Source organism: Protomyces lactucae-debilis (assembly GCF_002105105.1).
Source record: "Protomyces lactucae-debilis strain 12-1054 chromosome Unknown BCR37scaffold_3, whole genome shotgun sequence".
NCBI classification, from domain to species: Eukaryota; Fungi; Ascomycota; class Taphrinomycetes; order Taphrinales; family Protomycetaceae; genus Protomyces; species Protomyces lactucae-debilis.
Window position 1 is genome coordinate 596231 of NW_024467995.1, and position 14740 is coordinate 610970.

A 14740-nucleotide genomic window follows, 5' to 3' on the forward strand; every position below is an offset into this window, starting at 1 on the left:
TTATGTCTGGTCGTGCAGTGTTCTGGCTAAATGAACTCACCAACGAAGTAACTGTACTTGTGAGTGTTGACAAAAGAGTCTACGCAATTGCTATCGATGGTGCCCTCTTTGTAAAGCTTGATCAAGGCGTCCATGGGCAACAATGACGTCGAAAGGTGTTGACGTCGCGAGAGTGAGCTGCATCGATGATACAGGCCTGCTGGTCGATAAAGTAGCCGTCGTTGTTCTTGGTGACGCAAACGTTGAGTACAGAGTGACCTAGTCCAAAGTCTTCCAAGTCGTACTCGCCGCAAGTACCTTGACCCAGGCAGCTTTGTCGACAGGATGCTTGAACGCAACCATGATGCCGTCAACAGACGCAGACAAATAGCTTGTCTGCTATATGGTGGTAAAGGCCGAAGACGGAAGCAGAGCAACGCAGTTATTGGAGAGTATAGTGGCGTTACTTCTGTTGTCTTGAGATTTGGCCCATTGCTCGGCCATAGAGCGAGCGCTTCAATGCGGCAAGACACAACTGTCGAGCAGTAGGGCACATCATGTAGACTTCTTCCGTGAGATGGCCATTGAGGTAGGCCGTGTATGAACACGTCCCTTCAGCGAATCTCGAAACCGTGAATTAATGCAAGGGTGAGCAGTGCGCGAACATATGCGCCAGAAAGGTGCAGATGTTGGTATAGTCGATGCCCCCTTATTGAGAATACCCCATGGTGACGAGCCAGGCCTTGTACTTGTCCACCGTGCCGTCAGCGTGTCATCAGCTTTGGAAGTCTTTTAGAACACCCAGCGAGAGCCACTGACCTTGCCATGGACGGTTGTGTCCCCATCTTAGCCGACAATCGGTCTGCTGTAAAGCTTGCACAGACCCTTGCATTCATTCTCGCTGCAAGCACATTGATACGCAGCACCATTCTGTTCGAGACTCAATAACGCTGAAGAATGTCAAGCCTTTCTACATGCTACCAATGCGCACCCAGCTAATATCTTGACCAAAGCTTGGCCTCTCTCAGCAATCGAGCGACCGTATTCGGGCTTAAAGCAGCACCATAGCGCTCTGTGGCAGCAATCCGTAGATGTAGAAACTGGCATGGTCGCGGTCGTTGTCTTTTTCTTTTGGCAACGAGATCCTATTTCAACTCCACAAGTCATCACAATCACCACATTCTCGACCTCTTAAACCTCTCAGAGCTGTCATGAGCCAGCAAGCATCCTCGTCCGGTCGCAAGGCGCCTACACAAACTACTGCAATAGCCACACGTGGTGTCTCCTTGACAGCGTTGATGCGCAAACGCGCCAAGGACCAGTTCGAGAGTGTCAAACGCGGCGATGGACCTCTTCCCATCGGCCAGCCAGCGGCCAAGAAGACGTCTACTAATGCCGGTGAACCGCTGAGTGCAAGGCCTACAAGCTACACTGTACGAAGTGGCGCCAACATTGCTGGCGAGCGCGTCAATTTGCAGCGTAAGCCAACGTCTCAAGGGACAGAAACTGTTCAGCCGCCTGTACGGACTATTCGCGTCAAAGCATCTAAAGCACAATTGAGGCCATCGATACCCTCATCAGATTCATCTGCTACCTTGCAGTCTATGTCGCCCAATATCCCAGCCAATACAGGTGGCCATGCCAAAAGCAGTACTACGTCGTTTGCTGGCTCACCGGTCATCCAGCGCGGTACGCCTAAAGCCACACACAGTACACCCGCAAGCCGTCCGATGCATTCAAGTGTCGCTTCTGCCAAAACCCAGCAGATTACAGCATCGCCAGTCATGTCAGCCATGTTGCGCTCGCGCATTCCACAAGCAACGAGCCGGTCACTGACGCAGCATGCCTCATCACCTGGACTGACACCTGGTAGCGGTAAAGCACGGTTTGCAAACCAAGGGGCTGGATCGCCCATTGCTGGTAGCGGCATTCGTGTCAAGGTGGCACCCCTTCAGCAAGGCACACCGACGGGTGTGAAGCGAGCAACGCAGCAGCCATTGCCGGGCACCATCAAAACGCCAACAGCTGGATCCATTCGTGTCAAAACGACACCAATGAGTGGCACAAGCCGGCCCATCGTTATTAAGGCACGGCCGCAGTGATCACCACTGCTGGTCAAATATAATGTATTCTATCGACTCGTTAGCGCTAGCTTTGGCGTACAGGAAACGACTCTTGCTTATCTCTATATTGCCTTTCCTACACCGTCAACCGTTTCAATGGCCCGCCAAACTGGCCAATTCGATATAGTGACCCATGGGCATGCTCAAGACCTTTCTGTTTGCGATCGTCAGTAAGTCACAGAGCCAGTGTCCTCTTTTATGCATTCTTCGCATGCTACCCAAGAATGAAAGCACGTCTGTCGACGTCTCCGACCGAGAAAGGCAAACCGATATGGACAACTGCTCTGTAGAATAATGCCTTTGTGTCGCAGGTTGACCCCTGAATTGACTCCCACGAGCTCTCGCAACATCTGTTTTAAACTGTCATCAGCAGCAGGTCCCAGCCAGATCCTGTTCCTTATCGTAGTTTCAGTAAAGTGCTTCTTCAACTTCGTTAGCGCTAGCCTTTGTATCTCTGTACCTTGATACGACACTATGCTATTTGTGTGCTGCGTCGTCTACCTCGCCAATTTACTCAAAGCACCTGCGCCAAACTCCTCCCACTCAGCCTTGGTAACCCACATATGTGCATTATTAGCCATGATATTTGCCAAGACTGCACCACCAATGAACACACTGTGCCGCCGACGCGGTGGATCTTCCACCCTCACTTTAAACTTTGACAAGCGTGTTGGATCTCCATGCAGAACTTTCGTCAGCCAAAGCTGTTTGAGTTCCTTTTCAAGACGTGTTGGGAGACCTGGGTACATGCTCGATCCACCAGACAAGACAATAGCCTTGTACAAGTCTGCACGAATATCAACATCGGCAGATTGAATGGTGTTGAAGAGGAATTCCGCCATACCGGGTTGTTCGCAGTCAACGAGGTGTGGTTGGAAGAGACATTCAGGCGCTTCGAATCGTTCACTGCCGACTTTGATGACACGTCCATCTGGCAATGTATAGTCTTCCACAAGCGTTGTTGTTTCATCCGCTAGTTTGTGATCCAGCTCGAGGTCATATGAGACGTAGCACAATTTTTCCTTAATTTGACGCACCGTTTCGAAATCAGCTGAGCGGTTGAGGGCATAGCCACGTCGAGCAAGGAGAGAAATCATTTGACGCGTCACGTCGCGACCGGCGACATCGAGACGGCGCGTCAGGTGATTGAGGACGGTTGACTCATAGACCGGGACAATGTGTGTGACACCATCACCTGAATCAACGACACATCCACTCGACAAACCTTGTGCGTACAGTGACAAGACTGCTTGAATAGCGACATACACTCCATCGAATTGATACCGCTCAAACATCACTTCACACATACGCTGCCGGTTCGCCACGGGATTCATTGGTGGCTCAGTGAGTAGAATCTTGCGGCCTGCAGGGTCAACTTTGAGTGCCTCGTAGAATGTGTAGTCCCAGAGATGCTGCATATCTTCCCAATTGCGAACAATTCCATTCTCCATGGGGTATGAAATCTGCAGCATGGAACGGACCTGAGCCGCTTCTTCACCGACCATGATGTCCTTGATTTGCACATCGCCTGTACGCTCTTCTGCACGCAGGATGGGACGCCCGACGATAGACGGGTATTGGTGTTCGGGGAAGTTTGTGCCGGCGTAGCCTACTTTGACGAAACCGGTACCCTGGTCGAGGACGATGGGCGGCGCAGAGTCCATGGCTTACTTGTCTGGCAGTGCTGTTGCTGCAGGAGCTATGAAGCAGCACAGGTGCACGTAGAAGGACAAGTAGAGTAGATGCTCTTGCTCGTCGTCACTTGGCGGCCCATCACGTGCAGGCCTGGATGAAAATTGAGAAAGAAATAGAAAACACTTATACGTTCTACACCTGCTACAAGAGACATGCGGCCCATTCTCGTAAGGCCCTGGTGCGCATGACAACTGCTGACACATCTAGTTGCAAGGCCACGAGCGCAGCATCACCCATATCGTCTATAATGTCGAAGGCGACCTCCTCTTTTCCACCGCAAAGGACCATGTCATCAACGCGTGGTTTACTCACAACGGAGAGCGGCTAGGAACCTACAACGGCCATGTAGGTGCTATTTGGACCGTTTCCTGCAATAAAAACTCAACCATGTTGGCGTCTGGCAGTGCAGATAATACCATCAAGCTTTGGAATGTCGAAACGGGACAGTGTCTCAAGACCTGGGAGTTCCCAACAGCTGTGAAGCGTGTGGCATTCAGCGAGGATGATGCATTTTTGTTGGGAGTGACTGAAAAGCGTATGGGCTACCCTGGCTCCATTGTTGTGTTTCCCATTCACGAGGACTTGAGCGCGCCGCAAGCAGATGAGCCAAGTCTGACCATGACAACCATTGATTCAAAAGTCACCATGGCAGGTTGGTCGTACCTCAACAAATATATCCTTGCTGGCCATGAAAACGGTACCGTCTCGCAATATGACGCCAAGACGGGTGATCGGCTCAAGAACCTGCCTGCACACGATGCCACCATCACAGACCTACAGATGTCGCTTGATGGAAGTTTCTTCATTACCGCCTCCAAGGACAAGACTGCGAAAATTATTGATGTCGCTACGTTGGATGTCAAAAAGGTCTACAACACAGATACACCTCTCAACTGCGCGTGTCTTGTGGAGGTGGAGAATTCTGGCCTGCAAGAGCCAATGGTGCTTGTGGGTGGTGGTCAGGAAGCGCGAGACGTGACGACCACCTCGGCGCGTGAGGGTAAATTTGAGTCGCGGGTGTACAGCATCTACGGCGACGAACTCGGTCGCATCAGGGGACATTTTGGTCCGCTCAATACAATTGCGGCGTCAAAGGGTTCTTTTGCGAGTGGCGGTGAGGATGGATATGTGCGTGTGCACCATTACGACGATGCATTCAAGTCTTTCAAATACAGGGTTTAATCTGTCCCTTCTAGCATATCTCGTCTTGCCTCTCACCACGCTCCTTCTCACAGCGCTTCTGTATCATGATCTATAGAGTCAAGACTGTCTGCCAATCGTGTGTCGGCGTGAGATCAAGTGTATGCCCTGGTGTGCAGAGCGTGGTGTTGGAGTCTCTGTCGATCTCCAGTCTCGCCTTTTCCCCGCTGCAAATCCGTCGCGTCGTCTTGCATTGAGGTCAAATCTGTGAAGGGAGATCACACTTGCGCAACTCAGCACGGTTTGCAAGAGGTGGTAGGCAGGTAGGCCTGCCTCCTCAGCTACCGGTGTCTTGAGGCTGACTGCAGGAGTGAAGCGCAAGAACGCTGGACACTGAGAAGATGGACTGCCCAAAGAAGCATCAGGCTAGTACTAGACTTCGGGGCTGCCATCTGTCTGAACTGTACAGATAAATACAAGGCCCCTTTATGATGGCTATCTAGCTAGTATCTGCCATAGACAGCAGACAGACCTCGTAGCCACGGCCCAGGAAAGTGTAGATCTGTCGATGAATACATCCATGTGACCCCTCTTCCCGTGTGAAGCTTCTCCGCCCTGGATGCACACGCGCCACTTTTGCTGCCGACACTTCAACACCACGAGACTGCTACTGGCAAGAATGATGTGTGCCTGCATCCACATGACTGAACATGAAGCGCCGTCTTCCAAGACTCGCCACCGAGCTCCAGGCAACGTTCATATATAACCTTGCTCCCCACCTCCTCCTCATGAAACATCCTTGTGACACATCTTGCCACTGCATGCTACAGCTACCTTCTCCTGCATCTACTATCGATACACAAGCTTCTCTAGACTGCTCCCATCATGCATCTCATTTCCGCTTCACTACTACTGCAGCTCGTCGCTACTGTCCTCGCAGCACCTGCCAAGCGAGCCGCCAGCTTCGCCTATGGCGTCGACAAAGTCCGTGGCGTGAACCTCGGTGGTTGGCTAGTCCTCGAGCCATGGATCAAGCCATCCCTCTTCAATCAATTCCTCACAGGCACGCCAGCAGTCGATGAATACACATTCTGCCAAGTCCTCGGTCCAGACGCGGCAGCAGCACAGTTACGTCAGCACTGGGATACTTGGTTCACGGAAGGTGATTTCGCGCGTCTTGCAGCATCTGGATTGAATCACGTTCGCTTGCCTGTCGGGTACTGGGCATTCAACAAGATTGCTGGTGAACCGTTTATTGATGGTCAAGCTATCTATGTCGACAAGGCTATTGGCTGGGCACAAAAGTATAACCTCAAGCTTTGGATTGACTTACACGGTGCATGGCAATCTCAAAACGGCTTTGACAATAGCGGCAGATTTGGACGGATAGGATGGGGTACTGCTGAGACTGTGCAACATACCATTGACACCCTCCAAGTTATCGTCAACCGCTATGGTAGAAACCCAGGTGTTGCTGGTATTGAGCTTTTGAATGAACCGGCTGGATTCGCCATTGACCCAAGCATCATTCGAGACTTCCATCAACGTGGCTACCAGGTTGCCAAGTCAACTGATCGATTCGTCATCATCCACGATGCCTTCTTGCGACCGGATCAAACGTACAACAATTTCCCAGCATCGCAGTACCCGAATGCAGCAATGGACGCACACCTCTACCAAGTCTTTTCACCCGGTGAGAATGCCATGAGCCACCAGACGCATCTCACGGTCGCTTGCAAGAAACGCAGTTCCTTGGCCGGAGCGAAAGGCAAGATGCCCATCATTGTGGGTGAATGGTCTGGCGCCGAGACGGACTGTGCGCAATGGTTGAATGGCTTCAACCGAGGTGCTAGGTACGATGGCTCATTCCCGGACAGCTACTACATTGGTTCTTGCGCCAACAAGAATTCCCTCGATGCAATGAATGGCGATGAGCGGAATCAAGTCAAGGAATTCATCCTTGCGCAACTCGATGCATTCGAGGCCGGTGGCGATGGATGGATCTTTTGGACGGCAAAGACAGAGTCGGCAGACTTGTGGAACTTCCAAAAGTTGTTTGACTATGGTCTCTTCCCTGTCGGTGCGCGTGGTTTCTGTGACCCATTTCCTTGGTCATGAATCACCGCTGGGATACGTAGATGAGGCTAGCATTGAGTTAGAGGGTATATAGCATTACGACCATATTTACGACCACACGTTCATGTCGAATTGTCCCCCAATCCTTGCAATTAGAAATTGTCCCCCAATCCTTGCAATTAGAATCAGATTAGAACAAGTTGCTGGGCCGCGTCATGCTGTCCAACCTCGCGAGACACCGATTCAGCCCTGCTATCTGAAAGACAACCAGCCTGTACGCCATACTTTGACGTCCCATCTCGTCGCCTGCAACCGCCCAAACGACGGACAAGCAGCGACACCGCGACACACATACACAGTCAAGTTGTCTCAACTGCTGCCCTGCGTATACTTGTTGTCGCTCTCTCGATACATGATACTGTAGCTACTCAGAAGACCTGCGTACACTGATTGTCGCTCTCTCGATAAATGATATTGTAGCTACTCAGAAGAAGCTAGAAAAGTACAAGTATTCAAGCTCAGTTGCCTCTATTGAGCATGCGCTTGAAAGTCTCCAACAGCTTCGTCAACAACTACAAGATGGCGTTGTCAGTGAGACTGCTGCGCAAGACATGATGAGTGGTTCCGTGGAAGCACTCTGCAGGAACCTCGGGGAAGATCAGAAAGAAGCTTACCACGTTCATGCCAAGCATAGCAAGGCTATTGCAAAGCGCTTCAAAGCTGATATAGCCAGCGATCCAGTGCAGAACGTCATCCTCGATCAGCGCCCGCTGGTTGATCAAGCCATCGTGATGCATCTGCTACGACAAGGCGACTTTGCAAACGCTGAAGCTTTTGCGCGCGAGGCATCTGTGGCGCGTGATGACAAACTCTGGGATGCATTCAAAGTTCTCTATGAGATCACTACCTCGCTGAGCCGCGGAGAGCTGAGCGATGCGATCCCCTGGGCGCGTGCTCGTCGTGAACATCTACAGCAGCGACGCTCTTCACTCGAGTTCAACCTTCACAAAGCTCAATATATTCGCATCTATCAAACCTGACCCGTCTTTGAAGCCATCAAATACGCTCAGCAAGAACTCCCAGCATTCGGCAACACGCATATGAGGGAATTCAGCAACCGTAAGGTCGCTTGTTTGCCAGCCCACAGCCTACTCTTCAGGAAACATTGCCCGCAACTATCTCGCTCTCTTGTAGCTTGGCGTAAGCCACCTATTGAAACAGCAGATGAGGCCGCCGCGATCGTTCTCCCAACAGGGCCAACACTCATGAAGCTTGCATCCCTCAAACTCAACAAACCTGCGGAAGAAGAGGCTACGATATCAGGGGTAGAGATTGACTTGCCAGCCAACTTTAGACACCACAGCGTCTTTGTTTGTCCAGCGATGCGCGATGTCAGCGCAACCGGTTTCTTACTTGCTTGTGGCCATGTCATTGGGTCAGAGGCACTATGCAAGGACTAGCAAGGGAAACCAATAAGCTCAAGTGCATCTACTGCCCAACCCTTTCAAATGTTGCTGAAGCGCGGCAAATCATTTTTTGATTCTTTGAAGAGAAGCGCGAATCCATGGAGCATGTGCTTCAGTAGCACCTTTGTCTAAGCACATTGAGAAATGAAACTAGAAATCTGCATGGCGCAAGCTCATTTGTGTCGACTCACGCTATATGATGCGACTTAGGTGAGTCTAGCCAGCTAGGCGATGGCCTAGACCTGGCAGACCAGACGAACTCACGCGGTCGGACGCAACAATGCTTTTCAGGGGTGCAGCTTGCTAAAATTAACATTTGGTCTCCTTCGAGATACTTGGCATTGCTTGCGACATGCTTCTTACAGAATATAACAGGCGGTCCATCCCACCATAACAGCAAAAGTTCTCTTCAAACTGCCTCTGAAGATGCAGTATCTGATTGTCGCATCGCTCTTTGCCGCTTTGACATTGGCTTCCCCATCGCCTGACCCCTTCAATAAGCACAATCCCGATGTGCTTGCCGATACTGGAACGCGTCCTACTGGCACAATGCATGGTGTCAATCTGGGTTCTTGGTTATTGACGGAGGTATGTATGCCTTCATTGACCGTAGCTAACAGCAGCCGTACATGGTGCCTTCATTGTACGAAGATCCCGAACTTGCGGGATGGCATTTTGGCACGGATGGTAAGGTCGTCTTCAGCAAAAATGTTCCTAAAGATGCCAAGCCTGCAATCATCGAGTATGCAACTCTCTCCCTCTACTTTCGCTAACAGCTAGTGAGTACACGCTTTGGAGTGTGTTGGGTCATGATAAGGCTCTCAAACTCTTGGAAAAGCACTGGGACACCTGGTACACTGAAGATGGTAAGCACTTGATGCCCCTTCAATGCTGACTTGCAGATTTCCACAAGTTCAGTGCAGCGGGTTTGAACACCGTCCGATTGCCAATTGGCTACTGGACAGTCAACCCAATTGCAAGTGATCCCTACGGAATGGGAATGGAAGCTGCTTTCTATGTCGACAAAGCTCTCGAATGGGCTTCGAAAGCCAACCTCAAGGTCATCATTGATCTGTAAGTATCTGCGATGATGACGCTCGACTAACAGTGTAGGCATGCTGCGTACAAGTCTCAGAACGGTTTCGACAACTCTGCTAGAGCCGGCGTGGCAGGCTGGGGTGATGCTGAATCGGTGAAGCACACACTGCAGACACTGGAGCTCATCGTCAAGAAATGGGGCTCGCATTCGAGTGTCTATGGTATTGCAGTCCTCAACGAGCCAGCATCTTTCCTGATTTCCAGCAAAATCATCGATGACTTCCACAAGAAGGCAATTGAAGTTGTCAGGCCCTTGGGTAAGGATATCTACATCTCCGACAGCTTCCGCCCCTACGCGGAAACGGCGAAACTCTTTGGCGCAAGCAAGGCCAAGTACAGTGAGCATGTGGTACTCGACACGCATCTATACCAGGTCTTCTCTGACGGTGAGAACAGCATCACGCACGATCATCACCTTAATTGGACTTGCGGTGATCGACGAAAAGAGGTGGCCGCTGGATTTGCAAAGATGAATCTCATTGTTGGCGAATTATCGGGTGCTCAGACTGATTGTGCCAAATACTTGAATGGTTTCAAGAAGGGCAGTCGCTACGATGGCACGTTTAATAACACGAAGCCGATGGGCGACTGCAAGGACAAGCAGAGTCTCAAAACGATGTCTGACACAGCCAAACAGGAGGTCAAGGAATTCATCGGTGCTCAATTGGACGCGTACAGCTCTTCCAGTATTGGTTGGCTCTTCTGGGCTGGTAAAGCCGAAGCGACTGCTGATCTGTGGAGCTTCGAGGCGTTGTACGACGCTAAACTCTTTGATTTCAAGGGCTCCAAAGGATTTTGTGACAAATACAATGCAGGGAAGAAGCCAATGGAAATTCCTGGAGACACAGCCGGCCCTTCCACTCAGAAGTGAATTGTCTTGGTTGCTGAGCTGTTTTTACGCTTGATCATATGACTTTGAAGAGACCGGATGGTTCCTAGTACGGTGACCACTCCTATCCTTGCCTTAATCCCTTCTAGCTTACCCTACAATTCAATTCATCTTTCTAACTATCTGCTGCCTAGTTTGCACCATTTTGAAGGCGAATTTATCAGAAGATCGCATGCTGAGCTCGAGATTGCCGTGCACTTTTCCCCTTTCCATTGCTCATCGCAAGGACCTGACGATCCAGATATGTCGTAACGGTGCAGTCGATATCTGTCAGAGACCGGGAGACCTCTGGAAAATGTAGACTAGTGAAGGCAAACTTGTGCTAGTGAAATTGCATGATGTGTCTGCATTGGCGTAGATGAGGCTAGCATTGAGCTAGAGGATAGGTAGTATACGAACACATTCATGTCTTCAAGTCCATCTGATCAAATATGTCGCGAATTAAGATGGAGTACTTCTATTTCTGAAAAACATGTACAATAAGCTACAACTATGTTGAACCTAGTGTTTCGAAGGGAGCACTTCAACCGTGTCATCTCTGACTGCTGTACCATTGATGGCACCAATCTCGCCATTGTGTACAGGCAAAGCATGCGCACCCGAGCTCATCTCAGCCTCCTTCAAGTCTGGCATGACCAAATGCAAGAACGAGGAGATTAGAGCCGAGACGCAATATGGCGATTCAATGACAATGACAATCGCATCGTAGAACGCCCTGAGAGACTTGTTGGGTCCAGAATAGGTGAACATGTAGCTCGCGTACGTTGGCACAAGAAGCGCAGCGAGACCAATAGACATGGAGCACGTCAAGATGAATCTCGTTCTGCGTGTCCACTCATTCAGAGCAAGTAGTCTGATACCAGACACAGCCACGGAAGCAAATAAGAATGTCTTCATTGCGCCAATGACTGGTGAAGGAATTGCCACAAAGGTAGCTCCAACCTTGTTCAAGACACCAGCAAGCAGCAGGAAGCCAGCGCCGAAATAGCCGGCGCGGCGAGAAGCCACACCGGTGCAGGCCATGACTCCATTATTCTGTGCAAAGGTCGAGAGGGAGGTATTGGTCATGAGGGCCGAAAGCAACGAGTTGAGGGCATCAGCTAGAATGCCACCTTGTATGCGTGTGTTGAAAATAGGTCCCTCCACCTCCACTTTGGAAACATCGCAAGTGGCAGTCACATCGCCAATATTCTCTAAGACGAGGACAAGCACGACCGCAAGCAGGGGCAGAATGAGTGTACCATCGACGCCTAGTTTGAAGGTTTTCACCCAAACAAAGGTAATGGCTGGAGCCTTGGTGATGGAAGAAGTATCCCAATAGCCCGTGGCACCGGAGATAATGCAGCCCACAAGCAAGCCAAGAATGACTCCAGACGTCTTCATGATGGGCGAGCCGAATCGCTCAATCAGAACGATGGAGACAATAACCGAGAGGCCCAACCCGAGAAAGTGCGCATCGCCCCAAGCGTACGGCTTGGGAGCGTAGATCGTCGGACACATCGTGAAGATGCCAGTGGTGGGTCTGCTCGAGCAAGGACCGGAAGAACCAGCCCAGTCTTTGATTCCCGAGCTGACTAGACTAGCACCGATAAAGAGCAAGACCTGGCCAGTGATGAGTGGCGGAAACAGCCGACTCAAGGTCTTTGGTGGCACAAATGCCAGGACAATGTGGAAAAGTGCAGCAATGGCACAGGTGCCAATCAACTTGCCGTATGCATCTGGACAAGGCTGCTTGATTCCATCGATAGTCGCACAAACCCCACGAGCATACTGCAGTGCAAAGTACTTTTGGGCAATGGGCACAACAGCAAATGAAGTGCCAGCAACTGAGATCAGCCCAGTGCCAATGTAGTATGGCGTTTTGTAAATGTGCAAGCGTGTAATTTGAATGGTAGTCGCAATACCGCAGACAATGAGAGAGGCCGAAACCAGATACTGCTGCGTAGCTGTGTCCAAGTTTGCAGCGCCACCAATGATGGTCTGTGATTAGCACTAGTATGATAGACGAGCAAGCTTACAGGAGGCGTCACAACACCTGCAAGCATAGCCAATGCATGCTGAAAACCAAGAAGAGCAGCGAGTAGCCAGGGGAGTTTGGCATCTACGCCAAAGAAGGGCTGAGCGATATTGTCGTACGGGTTCTTGATGAATGGCAGATTCGGACGGAACATGAAGCCATAGTCATAGTCGCCGACCCAAGCAGCTTTACTGAAGTGACGTTTCCAGCCTTGCGATCCATTGGCTGGTGCCTCGTGCGAGATCTCGTCAAAAGAGCCGACTTTGGTTTGACTATCAACGCCCATATTTGACAGTTGGTTGTAGTGGTCTGGGAAGGCCAAGCTAGTTTTCGAGCTATCGAGGCGAGCAATTGGAGCTTCTTATGTACAAGCAGCAATTAATATTATAGACAGATAAGCAGCTGCAGACGAGTCTAGGTCTGCCCGCTATCCAATGTCGTTGGCGCTGTATTCCTGAAGGTCAGACGCGCGGGTCTGCCGGTGCTACGCGAAATCTAATCTCGACGGCCGGGGAAGCGAGCAGAATCAGCAGATAAGGCACCGGCCTCGCACATATCCGATGCGTACTTCATGCGGACGGCACACGACATCTAGCACTAGTGTAGCTGCCTAGCTGGTCGGGCCATAACATTACATCAGCTGCAACGTCACTTCGCACGAGCTGGACTATATAGCAATGTCGATTGTGCTGATATTTGCAGGGCCTTACCTTCTTCCATCGGAGGACTACGACTGATGCAGATGATCTCAATACACACTTGGCCAACACAGTCGCACCGTGCAAAATTACTGGGTGTATGTGCTCTTCTTTCCACATGGAAAGCCTCAGACAGTGACCAGACAGCTGCAGAGATCCTCTAGCTGAGGCACCTGCTTTTTGTCGCCTAGGGCCCCGTCTTGTGGTCCATGAAGCTGCAGCTGCACGAGTAAACTTTGGCCTTATGCCGTTTGCCTTTTGCCTACTCGTTGACGCGCCACAACATCGTTCAGTACGGATGGCAACGAAGACACTCAGATATATTTTGTACCATTGCGACCGCTGCAGCGATTGCTCTACACGGCTGCTGTTCTCATGCAAGCTACACAGCTCTTTCTACGAACTTCCACAGGAGCCCTTATGAGTCATCGGCATCTGCAATATTGCCAGCCTCCAGTATGACTCACGAGCCATTCGTCACCAAATACTGCTTGTAATATGACTCAAGACCAAACCAAGGCCCACGAAAAACATAAGTAGGACCCGAAATCCTGTCTTATGCTCCTCACACCTCTTCCCTTTCCTACAACTTCGAGAGTCCCTTCATTTGAATACCCTCACCGATTCAAGGTACATCCCTCAAAAGATGTCTTGTTTCAAAGTAATTCCCTGTTCGCCTCAAGCCGCTGAAGGTTCTCCTTCTTCGGTGCGACGCAACAGTCCTCTTGTCGCGCACGATGTTACTCACATTCGTCAGTCGTCCTCACTCCTTACTGCAAGCGAGACAGAGACACTTTCAGCTGAAGAGAACTCGCTGTTGTCGAGCATTTGGAACCCTATCGCAGCTTGCTGCACACTTGGAAAGGAGGAAAATACTCTCGTCTCAGTAGGTCTATGCGGCCCGTTTGTTCTGCTGGAGGATGACTCATTTCGGTACATTTGCCGTGTTTCGAGTCACCTGCTAATGTTCAGATCTCGCGCTGGTGTTGCTTCCCCTTGGGTAGACTCAGCAGAAGACGAGGACGGCGGCGATGAAGCGTTTGATTTGCCATGGTTGAGAACGACCAGTGGTTTGCATGTGTGCGTCAAGGTTGACGGCTCATTTGTTGGCTATGTATCAAGTGCGTGTCGCGAGCTGGCGAATCAACAAGCTGCAGATCTCCTGTGGGACGACATGATGGCTTTCTGCAACTTCCAGAACGATCAAAGATCTGGCGACCTCTTGCAGCCTGGTTTGCAGATTGAAGATCAACAGTCAGAGCAGGACCACGAAATGTCCTTCACCGATGAGTTTGAGCATGACCTTGATGAATATCTACTCGAAATCGCTCAGTGCAAAGCCGAGTTTGATGCATGGCAAGCTTCGAAAGATGGAGTCACAGATGTCACATCAACAGATGAGGCTATCATTTTTTCATCTACAGAAATGGAGGTCGCTGAACAAATGATATCTGGCCTCGTCGTATCTGAGCCTGTTGTTGCTCTTGAAGTACTGCAGAATAAGACTTCTCAGGCAATACTTGCACCATCATCCTGGGCAGAGATGATTGACGAGTCAG

The 14740-nt window shown here is 50.6% G+C and overlaps 8 protein-coding genes across 8 annotated transcripts; 5 read left to right on the plus strand and 3 right to left on the minus strand.

Annotated features, from left to right (window-relative positions):
* Window positions 1–1125: 1125 nt before the first annotated feature.
* On the plus strand, window positions 1126–2239 carry BCR37DRAFT_219436 (uncharacterized protein). The gene has a single exon (XM_040866453.1). It carries the CDS (start codon window positions 1191–1193, stop codon window positions 2079–2081), a length of 891 nt encoding a protein of 296 aa, XP_040727566.1. The 5' UTR covers window positions 1126–1190; the 3' UTR covers window positions 2082–2239.
* Window positions 2199–3878, minus strand: BCR37DRAFT_377001 (actin family). The gene has a single exon (XM_040868711.1). It carries the CDS (start codon window positions 3764–3766, stop codon window positions 2600–2602), a length of 1167 nt encoding a protein of 388 aa, XP_040727567.1. The 5' UTR covers window positions 3767–3878; the 3' UTR covers window positions 2199–2599.
* A 71-nt stretch (window positions 3879–3949) lies between these two features.
* Window positions 3950–4979, plus strand: BCR37DRAFT_391162 (WD40-repeat-containing domain protein; the record flags this gene model as incomplete). Its single annotated transcript, XM_040870967.1, has 2 exons — window positions 3950–3964; window positions 4005–4979. The coding sequence occupies 2 exons, from the start codon at window positions 3950–3952 to the stop codon at window positions 4977–4979; spliced, it is 990 nt and encodes a 329-aa protein (XP_040727568.1).
* A 617-nt stretch (window positions 4980–5596) lies between these two features.
* Window positions 5597–7128, plus strand: BCR37DRAFT_377003 (glycoside hydrolase superfamily). The gene has a single exon (XM_040868712.1). It carries the CDS (start codon window positions 5823–5825, stop codon window positions 7053–7055), a length of 1233 nt encoding a protein of 410 aa, XP_040727569.1. The 5' UTR covers window positions 5597–5822; the 3' UTR covers window positions 7056–7128.
* A 416-nt stretch (window positions 7129–7544) lies between these two features.
* BCR37DRAFT_219487 (uncharacterized protein) lies at window positions 7545–8066 on the plus strand. Its single transcript, XM_040866454.1, has one exon. The coding sequence runs from the start codon at window positions 7625–7627 to the stop codon at window positions 8051–8053; it is 429 nt and encodes a 142-aa protein (XP_040727570.1). The 5' UTR covers window positions 7545–7624; the 3' UTR covers window positions 8054–8066.
* Window positions 8067–8905: 839 nt separating this feature from the next.
* On the plus strand, window positions 8906–10583 carry BCR37DRAFT_397013 (glycoside hydrolase superfamily; the record flags this gene model as incomplete). The annotated part of the gene is made up of 5 exons (XM_040871721.1): window positions 8906–9067; window positions 9103–9221; window positions 9260–9345; window positions 9382–9553; window positions 9593–10583. 5 exons carry the CDS (start codon window positions 8906–8908, stop codon window positions 10446–10448), a joined length of 1395 nt encoding a protein of 464 aa, XP_040727571.1. The 3' UTR covers window positions 10449–10583.
* Window positions 10584–10967: 384 nt separating this feature from the next.
* Window positions 10968–12769, minus strand: BCR37DRAFT_343978 (permease family-domain-containing protein; the record flags this gene model as incomplete). Its single annotated transcript, XM_040867539.1, has 2 exons — window positions 10968–12446; window positions 12485–12769. 2 exons carry the CDS (start codon window positions 12767–12769, stop codon window positions 10968–10970), a joined length of 1764 nt encoding a protein of 587 aa, XP_040727572.1.
* An 847-nt stretch (window positions 12770–13616) lies between these two features.
* BCR37DRAFT_377007 (uncharacterized protein) lies at window positions 13617–14136 on the minus strand. The gene has a single exon (XM_040868713.1). The coding sequence runs from the start codon at window positions 14118–14120 to the stop codon at window positions 13935–13937; it is 186 nt and encodes a 61-aa protein (XP_040727573.1). The 5' UTR covers window positions 14121–14136; the 3' UTR covers window positions 13617–13934.
* Between the last annotated feature and the right edge of the window lie 604 nt (window positions 14137–14740).

What these genes read in the sequence shown, in the direction of transcription:
- BCR37DRAFT_219436 (XM_040866453.1), top strand. Translation starts at nt 1,191, where the DNA reads ATGAGCCAGCAAGCATCCTCGTCCGGTCGCAAGGCGCCTACACAAACT.
- BCR37DRAFT_377001 (XM_040868711.1), bottom strand. Translation starts at nt 3,766, where the DNA reads ATGGACTCTGCGCCGCCCATCGTCCTCGACCAGGGTACCGGTTTCGTC.
- BCR37DRAFT_377003 (XM_040868712.1), top strand. Translation starts at nt 5,823, where the DNA reads ATGCATCTCATTTCCGCTTCACTACTACTGCAGCTCGTCGCTACTGTC.
- BCR37DRAFT_219487 (XM_040866454.1), top strand. Translation starts at nt 7,625, where the DNA reads ATGATGAGTGGTTCCGTGGAAGCACTCTGCAGGAACCTCGGGGAAGAT.
- BCR37DRAFT_377007 (XM_040868713.1), bottom strand. Translation starts at nt 14,120, where the DNA reads ATGTACCGAAATGAGTCATCCTCCAGCAGAACAAACGGGCCGCATAGA.